The following is an 11,362-nucleotide window of genomic DNA, read 5'->3' on the forward strand; positions in this document are numbered from 1 at the left end:
AAATTAAATCAATCAATAAATAAACTCTGTGAAACAGTTTCTCTGAAGTAAACTTCTCTTTATTCAGGCTTTGATGGCTAATAACATCCATACCAAGCAACATAAATAACAGTGTTAAAAGGCACTGCTTTGTGTTAACAAGCTATATATATATATATATATATATATATATATATATATATATATATATATATATATATATATATATATATATATATATATATGTGTGTGTGTGTGTGTGTGTATTACTAATACATTTTAAACTGTCTAAATATGCACAGCAACATTCTGCAGTTTTTCCATGGCAGATAATGCATATATATATATATATATATATATGTATATATATTTATATATATGCATTATCTGCCATGGAAAATAACAGCAATGTCAGATTATTGCATGGGTTGTGTTGATAAGGATTATGGGTATCAGGCTCTGTGTTACATCAAATGAGTAAAAATGACATAAAAAGCCCAATAACTTTGAAGACGTTTCTTCATCAGAAGTTACACACTCTTTGAAGGACGTGGCAGCACCAATTTCAGTCCAATATCAACTACAAAGGAAGGCATGTATGAGAGGGGGATCCAGATAAGCTTGGCATCCCAGCCAGCGCTGTATCTGGTACGTGGGTAGGCAGAAGTCAGAGCATGCTCCATACAGCTGGTCACCTTGGTGAGATCAGAGTCGCAGATAGCATTCATGATCAAACGCTGGACCTTGATGTCTGCAGAGAAGAATCACATATTGCGAATACATATTCAACAAATCAATTTATTTTTATTATTTTTACATTATCTAAAAATTGTTTACTTTTTATGCAAAATAACTTTACAATTTGTTGCAGAGGAAAGACTTTTTTTTTTTTTTTTTTTATCAAATTACAGTAAACACTCAAAGTGACAGCCATGAAACAGACAGATTACCAGCGAAATGTTTAGACACATTAACCTATTAAATGTGTATTCCCAGGAAAAAACAGTTTGTGGGTGAGCTTGAAGGGGATGACAGCTCGGCATTCAATACGGTCATCCCCCACAAGCTCACCCACAAACTGTTTTCCCTGGGACTAAACCCCATCCTTTGTGACTGGCTCCGGGACTTTCTGACAGGCAGGCCTCAGTCTGTCAGGATCGGGAGCAGGACTTCAGCCAGCATCATCACAGGGGTATGTCCTCAGTCTCATCCTCCCACAAGGACAACACCATCCTGAAGTTTGTGGATGACACCGCTGTGATAGGACACATCACTGGTGGGGACAAGGCAGCCTACAGGAGGGAGGCAGCCTCTCTGGTGTCATGATGTGAGGACAACAACCTCACCCTCAACATGGACAAGACCAAGCAGATGACAGTGGATATGAGGAAGGAAAGGAACCCTCATCAGCCAATGCTTATCCATGGGCTGGAAGTGGAGAGGGCGAGCATGGGTCCACATCAGCAAGGACCTCACCTGGACACTCAACACCACACAACTGGTGAAGAGAGCTCAGCAGCGGCTGTACTTGCTGAGAAAGCTGAGGGAGTTTGGCATGTCACCAAAGATCCTCAGAAATGTCTACAGCTGCATATTTGAGTCCATCCTGACCAGCTGCATCACCTTGTGGTACGGCAGCTCTACTGTCACAGATTGCAAACACCTGCAGAGAGTGATGAAGACTGTGTCCAAGATCACCAGGACTCCAGTGCACTCACTGTAGAGCATCTACCAGCACAGAGTCCGCAGTAGAGCTGCCTCCATCATCAAAGACCCCTCCAACCCCCAACATGGACTGTTCATTCTCCTCAGGCAGGAGATACAGGAGTCTGAAATGCAGGACAACCAGACTCAGAAACTCTTTCTTTCCCTCTGCCATCAGACTCCTTAACAGCTGATAGAAGTTTGTAACGACGGTTTGTATCCTGCACACTGACTTCATATTGTCAACCACAGCAACTGCAATATTGTTTACTGCTTATGTGTCTTATTACATATAATAGATAATGCACATGCATCTTACCAACTACTTTATGATGGTTTTCTTTTGCCCAGCTAATCATTCATTGTTGAATGTGGCACAATGCACATTTATGTACATAGATTATTTACTCATTTTTTATCCTATCTTTATCTTTATCTTCCATCTATTTTTTTTAAAGTTGTTTATTTTTTATGTATAATCTTCTATGGCATTCAGTGCGGACGGCAAAGTAGGAATTTCATTGTTCAGGGAAACTTGTTTCCTTACTGGCCAAATGACAATAAACACTTTGAATCTTGAATCTGAATATTGAAATCTATTGGGTGAGTTTGTCCAAACGTTTGACTGGAAGCGTACAGCTACTTTTAATTAAATTTCAAATAATATTTAGCCACAAGAAGGGTTTGATTGCACTGAAAATGATAATCATATCTTTTGAACTTACACTTATCCAGGTACTTGTCTCCATAGCTGGCTTTTACTTCAGGAGTGAGCTGGTTCCACAGACGATGCAGCTCCCTCTCGAGAGGTTCGAGGCTGGTCACGGCTGTCTTGAAAAACCCCGGCTCGATGATGCACACATTGACTCCAAAGTAGTTGATATCTCTCCTGAGAACAGAGAGGTTGTGTACACTATACCACTCTATATCTGGTCATATTCCATGCCAACACTACCACTTTCTGACAAGTCAGCCTTTAATTGGGTTTATTTGATTACCTAATTTTTGGAAAATAAACATATGTGGTTTACAATTTGGTTATAAGTCCCTAAAAATAACTTCTGAACTGTTGTAAAAAGATTGTAAAAAGTTCTTCTGGCTCATGAGTAAAATTCAGCAGGTGGTCAATGAGAACACCTTCCAAATGGATCAAAGCCCAGAAAGACCAGTGCTTTGTTGGGGGATAAATGCCTCCCAATCTGGCAACTTTAATCTGTTCAATAAAACTGTTTAGAATACATAGATAACTACAGAATATATGACTGGCTATGGGCAAAGCCCTTGAAAACGTAACTCTTTGACACTTGCTGCTAAACTTTGGCTTAAAGCTTTTGATTTGTACTTAAATTAAAACACAAACAATGAAAAAAAGAGAAAGTATTAGCTTTTTATGAAGCATTAGGAAGACAAATAGTCTTCTCTATTTCCACTAATAGGCAACATATGTCAGTGAGGCAGCTGCTGTGGCCAAGAGGTTTGTGCATTGGTGCAATTTGTTTAACAAAATCAATTTTATTACTGTGTTGTTTTTTCTGCTTCACTGATAATGCAATATAACACAAATCTCCAAAGCATTTTCCATTATTAAACAGTCAGTAACATGGCTTGTATGACTGCATGTCCTTCTAATCATATGATGGGTTTGTTAAAGTGATTAAAAGAATGAAACAGGCTGTAGAGAAGAGAATAGCTCTCAGGTTATTTAAGCACTACTGTCACCAAAATGTCTTCTATGGTTTGATGAGTATTTCTGAAGCTCACCTGAGGCAGTCGGAGAAAGACTCCACTGCAAACTTAGAGATGCAGTATCCACCACCGTTTGCAGCCACCCTCCCCAGCACTGATGCTACATTTACAATGCGGCCACGAGCCTTCTTGATAAGAGGCAAGAAGGTCATTGTCATGGCGATCACTCCATGCATGTTCACTTTCAGTGTGCCGTGGTAATCTTCCACTCTCATCCACTCAGAAGGGCCCATAGGCAATGAGCGTCCAGCATTATTCACAATACCCCAAAGTCCTTCAAGTAAAATACAAGAGAAAAAAGAAAAAAAGACATTAGACATTGAGTGTGTTGGATATAATTAACTGAGCTGTCCTATATTTAACTAATCTTTATCATCTCTCACCTTTTTCACCAACCTCCTTCTTGCTCCACTCCATGGCATTCTGGATGCTATCCTGACTGGTCACATCCAATAAAACAGTCTTTAAATGAGGCCCTGCCACTCTCTTCAGATCATCAGCTCCCTTCTCTGTGAGACAGCCAGCGAGCACACGAAAACCTCTACGGTCCAGCTTCTTACACAGAAGGTTTCCAAAGCCCGTGTCACAGCCAGTCACAAAGACATATTTGTCACTGACATTATCAATCTCCAGGTTGTCTCTGTACAGCCACACGAGAATCCACAATACCATGAAGGCAGCAGCAATGTACAACCAGGCATTTTCCCTAAAAGAGAAGAGGCGGTAGAATGCGCAACAAGTGAGCTTCAGAAATTTGCTTTGAGCTCTAAGCTGTAGTTGATCAATTGTATTTCTTACCCTAAAAGATCGTAGATAAACTGTGTATTCAGGATGCCTTCAGATGTCTGTTTTTGATCAGCTTGCTGGAAAAACATGCTGTACAAAAACCAAATCAGGTTTTCAGGGAATGGAATGACACTAATTAATTTCAGGAATCCCGCATAACTAAAAACCCTACTCTGTTTCATAACATTGGGCTGTTTAATTGAGGCAGTGTTTTTTTAAAACATTCCTGACAACCACTTAAAACAATGACTTTGTTCACCGAGAGCCTCTGTAAAAGAGGCGCTTGTAATGCTGAACTGTTTTTTGCTGCTTTGGCCATGTGAGAAATCTTTGGTTAATACTCTTAGGGAAGAAAGAAAGGCATTTGAGAGGGAGCAGGACCCGGGGAGGGGTATTACATTGTTTTGAGGTATAATTTTAATACCCGTGATAGACCTGCTTAGCCTGATCTCTAATGAAAGCCAATTAGATTTCAGTGCTTATATTTAGTTTAAAAAACAGACAAAAAAATCTAAAATAACTAAATCAACAAATAAAAGAAAAAGTCTAAGAAACACAATCAAATTTTTATTAATTTTACCTATCCACAGTTTCAAAACTTCCATATTATCCAGTTTTTATTCAGTTAATTAATTTTAATTGCAGCAGAGAATGATGAAGACTCAACCCACCAGATGAACCAGACTGTAAGTTTTGAATGATGATGAAAGATAAGCCCAGTCTGCACATCATCCAGCTGGTTTGAGATGAACTATACAAATGAGTTTTGTGCCTTCATTTTCAAAATTTCAAGGCCTAATTTACTGTCACTACTCCAGGAAAGCTAGAAATTCCCCAAACGTGTTCAGTTACAGTAAAATCAAAATGAACATTTGAACATTTTTGGTAACAGCTCATTGTTTTTTACACATTACAAGACAGGCAAAAAAAAAAAAAAAAAAAGACGTTAAAAAAACACTTTTAACTTGTACCTGATGAATGTGTCAGATCTCTAAATATGTAAAAAAAAAATCAATCTGTTCTAATTAAAACATTTTTATTATAGAAATAAATATCATATAATAGTAGGATTTAAATAAATGCATCATGTCCACCACATGGATGAAACCAAAATAATGCATTAATCACTGTAGGAAATTAATGCTGCAAATAAGAAAAGTTTATCATCCTACCTTTGTCTCTTGTAAAAAGTAATGGATCACCAAAAGTTATCCGTCCTCTTCCCTTTCCCTTACTAGTTACTTTTCTGTCTCAGAGAGACTGGTGAAAGAGAAGCTTTATCCCTGTGGTTTATCCCTTAAGACAAGTCTACTAGTAATCCCTGTTCCATAACCATTTAGTGCGTGTGTTGAAGAAAAGAAAATGCCCCAAATTTTTTTCTGCACAGTACACTTGGACTTGTTTCTTTTTTCTAAAAATAACCAAACACCCAACTTTATCTGGATTAAAAACCATATCCTGTATGTTTCAAGAAGTTGACAAAAAACAAAAAAAACAAAAACAAAAATCTGCTTTTAGAGTCTGATGGTTCTCATGAGATACAGACATAAGAACTTTATGTTTTCAGGGTGTTGATACAAAGTTATAATAATCCCACATGCAAAAGTCTTGTATTCATGAAGTTTCTGAAAGACTTAGTTATACAACTGAAATAAAACGAGCTGTACTCTGGTGGTGGTTGTATGACATGAGTCATTTGGCTCAGAAAAGCTGCAGTAAGCAAGATTTAGATGTCTTAACCATTTGGCAAGATTTGCTTCATAATAGCAGCCTCAATTGCAATAAAATAATGTAATTATAAAGTTGATCCTGACATGTCAGTCAAAATTTTGTCACAGACAAATACATATTTCCATATTTAGACTACAGCATCAAGTCGATCTCATGCATAGCAGATCTAAAGCGTAATTAGTTATCAAACATGTCTGTATTAGTGAACTCAGCGGGCACAATCAGGGTGATATAACTTTCATTCATGACACAAATTCCATGGATTGTCCAGTCACACCAAATGGGTTTATCCAGTTATTGTACTTAGTGGCTCACACAGTTTTGTTGCAAAACTTTGTACTTATACTTAGGACTCTTTCAGGCCCCTTATTTTTGTAACAGGCACATTAAGCCATCAGCCAGGTTCTTAGTATTTATTTATATTTATATTAGATCTAATTTCCAACGTACAGACTGTATTTAACAACACACACCACAACTCGTCTTCATGCTGTAACTGATATTTAATTTCTGCCTGAATATTTCTAAAGGGTATAAAAACGACAATCCATCATCAGCTTTTTGGGTTTAAATTAGGTTGCTTGTGTGTATTTTGCTTTGTCATTCTTTGCAATTTGGGTTTCTGTAATAAATTAATTCCTCATAACTTTGTTTCAAAGAGGAAAGAAAACACACACACAATGTAGTTTTTTTCATGTTTATTAAAAACAAGGACATGACTAAACGGAAACAACAGAAAAAAGTACTTTCCTTGCTGTGCGTTGGCTTGAGATGGATATGAACAGACAAGCAAATTTTAGGTAAGAAGTCCTGAACACAAAGCTGTCCCATCAAAGGCTTTTAAAGAAATACTTCAAACAAGAGGACAGGTAAAAAAAAAATATTTTGGGTACCTCTTAAATCTGCAAGTCTTTACATGTGACATGTCTTCCTCTGTTCAATAATAACTTAATGCCAAAAAATGTTACATTAAGACACCTCCTGCCAGACCTTAAACTGATGCATCTCCAACACTACTGCGAGCTCATTCCTATAATACCAGTACTGCAAAATGTCTCGGTCTCCTTAGAGGGACACCCAGAGGAGCAAAGTCATTTCTTTGCTATTACAGTTCAACTGGGCAGATTCTAGTTTCAGCTGTAAATGTCTAACACACGATGCAACTTTTATGAGCAACTGGACTGAAGCTGACCCTTGTGTACATATTCCAGAGCTGTGGCGATCGTCCTCATGTCCATCTCAATACTTCTGGCCCAGTTCTCCACATCCCCAATTTCCTATTGAGAAGAGAGGAATAAGTAAAAAAAAAAAAAAGTCAGTAACTGTCACCTCACACAGCTCTTAAGTGATCATCTCAAAATGTGTTTTTCTGAGTGACAGTTTCTTTTCCTCCCCTGAGACATCTTTCTTAAAATTTCTTTGTAGAAAAAAAGTTGTGATTTATTATAACAAGCCACATCATTCTTAAATGAAATAAGATTATTTAATGTATAGCATCCTTTCACCCTAACTGACCATGTGAAGATGATGTGAGCTGTAGAATTGTGTGGAGGGAATGGAAACTTTCGCCACCTGCATAATATACTCAGAAAGGAGCCGTGTCAAGGTCCCTGAATGCAACTAATCTTCTTTTTGGTCAACCTAATGACGCAATTGTACTATGAGCTCTGCAGAGTCAGCTCTTTGCACGCATGCATGACTCAGTCACTCATTTAGAACATTTTATTTATATAGCACTTTTAATACATTCTTGTAACTAAAGTGCTTAACAGAAATATCAACAGAAAAAAATCCTAAAGCCTCTCTCGCTTTCTTAAACACACACCCACACACAGAAGTCATCTGGTTTGAGCACACAGTATAAAAGTGAACTGAGGACGTTTTATAAGTGAGGAAAAACTAGAGATGAGGTCAATAAAATAAATAAATACATCAAACGGACAAAATAGGATAAAAGGCCCAAAACATTAACACAGACTAAATACAGGAAATAAAATAAAGAATAAACAAATAAGATGAAAAAACAGAATAACAGATGAATGAAATTAAAAATTTAAACAAAGCATAAAACTAAAAATGGAATCTAAAAATGATAATCAGATTAACTTAATTAGCTAAATTAATATTAATTCATATAATTAATATTAATTCAAATAAAAGCCAGGTTAAAAAGGTGAGGTGATAGTCCTGTCCTCAGGACTTCAGTAAGGTTGTTCCACAAATGTGGGCTAAAGAAGAGAAAGTTCTCTCCCCATGATTAAAAACTGTGCCCTGAAGAGACTCGAGGGTTTTAACTGGCTCATAAAATAAAAGCAATTCAGAAAATTCCTCTGGATTAAAGCTATTAAAAACCAGTACAAAAATCATAAAATCTATCCCGAAACTGACAGAAAGCCAATGCAGAGACTTTAAAAGTGGTGTTATATGTGCTCCCTTTCTGAGCCAGAACCCAGATAGCTGGGTTTTGGGGCAATAGTTTTGCTTGGGAGCATTGCAATAGTCAATTCTGGGAGGAATAAAAGCGTGTAAAGTGTCTATGCATCCTATTCTGGTGATGCTCTTATGGTGATAGAAACTAGTCTTAATTACATTTCCAACATATTGCTAAAAACTAAGATTCTTTACTGCTTTAGATTCTTTACTGCTTTAGATGGGTTCAAAGTGAATAATTGTAGATGAACTGACAGTTTCTCTGTCTGAGCTTCATTGCCAATAACTAAAGCTTCATTTTTGTCCCAGTTTACCAGTAAAAACTTTCCTGCCAACCATGTTTTAATATCAAATGTACAATTTAATGATACTTCTGGTTATATTATTTTTCATCTTAACAAAAAGCAAAATATGAAGAGAGAGTATTCATGGCTAAATCTACAAGTTTATATTTTGTTGTACCAGTAACCCTGACCAAATCACTCAGACTAAAGTTAGATTTCATTACTGAAGTGACATGGCATATCTGGTCCAACAGCCAAATAATGAAGTGTGATGTGTGGAATGAGACTAGATTTTATTTAGACAATCGACCTATAGTTATTATACAAGGAGTAGACAACCAATGTGATGTAAAGCTGTATAATTGCAAATCACTTCAGATATTCTTCATTTAAAAAAAACAAAACAGTAAGTTTCCAGTTCAAGACTGTAATCCTCTGTTTTAATACAGCGTAGACTACCTTTAAGGCTTGGTTGAAACCCTCCACCATGCTGATCCACTGAGCAGTTTGTTTGGAAAACTGACACGCCTGCACCTGGAGAGTCTTCACCTCATGGTCCAGTTTGCGCTGGTTTACGTATGCCTGGGCGACACTTGGGTGAAAGAGGAGACAACAATGAACTTTGCAGCATTTTTAATGCATGAAAACAATTCATTATGTATTGTATCACCTCTGTGTTGTGTAAAGGTTAGTGTTCTACTTTGACAGCCTGGGCTCAGGCTAATGAAAATTTGGCCACTAAAAACTATATATAATACCATAAATAATGGCTGTTGACTATAATCTCTTTTTATACAGGAACTACACAGTGGTATTTGCATCCCTCTCTCATTCTTTAAGCTGATTGCCTTTGTTTCCTAACATCTTTCAGAATTAAAACATTTGCAATATGCTATTTCAGCTTGTATTACACATTAAGCCAATTCTATCCAGTCAGGAATGGATTGCATTACTTTATTGGCTCAGAAACAGATGTAGTGGATCTGCAGCCCACGGGATACAGATTTACTAAAATCTGTTTGAACAATGGTACCTACTACTCAATATGTATATGTAAGGTACTGCAAAATTGTGCCAAGTGAAGTTTGTTAAGATTGAATTGGTGAGCATACCTGTAAGACAGAAAATGCTGCAAACATTTTCATAGAAGCAGCAAGTTTACGCCAGTTGTCTGGCAAGAAAGCCTAGAGCCTGCACTACAAAGCAGGATTACAAGAAACAGTTGGTTTTCAGCATCATAAGAGGTAGTTAGTTTTTTTTTTTTTTTTTTTTTAAACAAGGTGTGTCACCATGACAGCTTCTCTGAAGACCTGATCTACTCCAAAGCAAATTACCTTCTAGACAACATATGTAAAACAACTGTCTCCAACAAGACTTGTAAAAAAAACAAAAAAAAAAAAACACACATAAAACGTCAATGTCTCAATAACTTGTCATTAGTTAGGTGTCGTCTACGTCTGATAATGTCAAATTTGGGCTTCTTGATTATGGAAAAAAAAGTATCACCATTAATTTTGGTCAATACCAGAATCACAATTATTTAACTTTATTGCACCAAAGGACATGAGAGTTTTTGTTCATTCATTTATCTTTTTTTTTTTAAATCTCAGTCATAAAAAACAGAAAACAAACAAAAAAAAACAAAAAAAAAAAAAAACAAAACAAAAGAAAAACAACACAAAAGAAGTGTCTGAACCATGAATGACATCTAAATGTTCACTTTACATACAACTTGTATGTAAACAATCCTCTTCATTATATTGTTCATTTGAAAAGATCTTAAATGACAACAGTAATGTTCATTGCAATCAGATTAGGACAACACATGGTCCAAGCATCAGCAACTATTCTGGCAAACCAAGTGTCAGCACCTGCATTTCTGTCCATGCCTGGATTTTGAGAATACTTTAAATCTTTAAAAATATATTATGAAAAAACTGATTCACTATCAACTAATGCAAAAAATGAACTCAACTCAACTTTATTTATAAAGCCCTTTCAAACAACCAAAGTAAAAAAGGGTGTGTCGCATGCATACATACACTTTATCATTATGGCTGTGTCCAAACCTTCGACTGGTACTGTACTACAGCAATAATGCAATTAAATGAATAAAAGACAAAACCCAACCCTACTCTTTCACAACTATAAACAATCTCGCGTGACAGTATAGCTTTTTCATACCCAACGTTGAGATGATCTACCAGGGCTTCAGTGAGGCAGGTGGCTGCAGCAATTGCTTCTCGTCTGCGTCTCTCTGTGGCAGAAACATGGGAAATCAACTTGAATCAGGTTGAATAAACTACAGCGGCCTTATATGTCTCAGCTTTGTTTTTAGCGCCATAGCTATCTAGCTATTAGCCCTGACCCACCCTGCAGCTCCTTCCGCTCATTTTGCTTCGCTTGGTGCTCCTTCAGAAGACGAGACAACATCTTCTTTTAACAGCTGTCGTGATTGTATCACAAATATCAAATCATTTACCAAATAAACAGCACATGAACACATAAAGTGACAAGCAGCGTCAACGTAAAGCCTTTTATCACGAGACCAAGAGCGAAGATGTCAGATGTGGGCGTGCCCTCAAAATGTGCTATCTATCATTAGTCATTAGTGCAATTTATCAATAAATCTGAAGTTTAAGTGTGTCTAGGCAGCTAGTGGACGCTACAAGTCAACAGCAAAAATATTTTATCTGTATATT

General features: G+C 36.8%; 2 protein-coding genes across 2 annotated transcripts; both read right to left on the minus strand.

Moving 5' to 3' along the window:
- Positions 1-337: 337 nt before the first annotated feature.
- Positions 338-5,472, minus strand: rdh5 (retinol dehydrogenase 5 (11-cis/9-cis)). Its single transcript, XM_041981426.1, has 6 exons — positions 5,388-5,472; positions 4,228-4,305; positions 3,813-4,135; positions 3,445-3,703; positions 2,409-2,572; positions 338-730 (listed from the first exon to the last, which is right to left on the minus strand). The coding sequence occupies exons 2-6, from the start codon at positions 4,302-4,304 to the stop codon at positions 510-512; spliced, it is 1,044 nt and encodes a 347-aa protein (XP_041837360.1). The 5' UTR covers position 4,305; positions 5,388-5,472; the 3' UTR covers positions 338-509.
- A 1,157-nt stretch (positions 5,473-6,629) lies between these two features.
- On the minus strand, positions 6,630-11,303 carry bloc1s1 (biogenesis of lysosomal organelles complex-1, subunit 1). Its single transcript, XM_041981427.1, has 4 exons — positions 11,033-11,303; positions 10,845-10,917; positions 9,120-9,252; positions 6,630-7,223 (listed from the first exon to the last, which is right to left on the minus strand). The coding sequence occupies exons 1-4, from the start codon at positions 11,091-11,093 to the stop codon at positions 7,113-7,115; spliced, it is 378 nt and encodes a 125-aa protein (XP_041837361.1). The 5' UTR covers positions 11,094-11,303; the 3' UTR covers positions 6,630-7,112.
- Between the last annotated feature and the right edge of the window lie 59 nt (positions 11,304-11,362).

This window comes from Melanotaenia boesemani, chromosome 3 (genome assembly GCF_017639745.1).
Source record: "Melanotaenia boesemani isolate fMelBoe1 chromosome 3, fMelBoe1.pri, whole genome shotgun sequence".
Taxonomy (NCBI): Eukaryota; Metazoa; Chordata; class Actinopteri; order Atheriniformes; family Melanotaeniidae; genus Melanotaenia; species Melanotaenia boesemani.

Coding starts and splice junctions, on each gene's coding strand:
- rdh5 (XM_041981426.1), bottom strand. CDS start 4,304: ATGTTTTTCCAGCAAGCTGATCAAAAACAGACATCTGAAGGCATCCTG. Junction 2,573..3,444: donor TCTTTCTCCGACTGCCTCAG/GTGAGCTTCAGA, acceptor CTCTGTTCTCAG/GAGAGATATCAACTACTTTG. Junction 731..2,408: donor AGACAAGTACCTGGATAAGT/GTAAGTTCAAAA, acceptor TCTTCTCTGCAG/ACATCAAGGTCCAGCGTTTG.
- bloc1s1 (XM_041981427.1), bottom strand. CDS start 11,093: ATGTTGTCTCGTCTTCTGAAGGAGCACCAAGCGAAGCAAAATGAGCGG. Junction 9,253..10,844: donor GTAGATCATCTCAACGTTGG/GTATGAAAAAGC, acceptor CTTTCACCCAAG/TGTCGCCCAGGCATACGTAA. Junction 7,224..9,119: donor GTTTCAACCAAGCCTTAAAG/GTAGTCTACGCT, acceptor TCTTCTCAATAG/GAAATTGGGGATGTGGAGAA.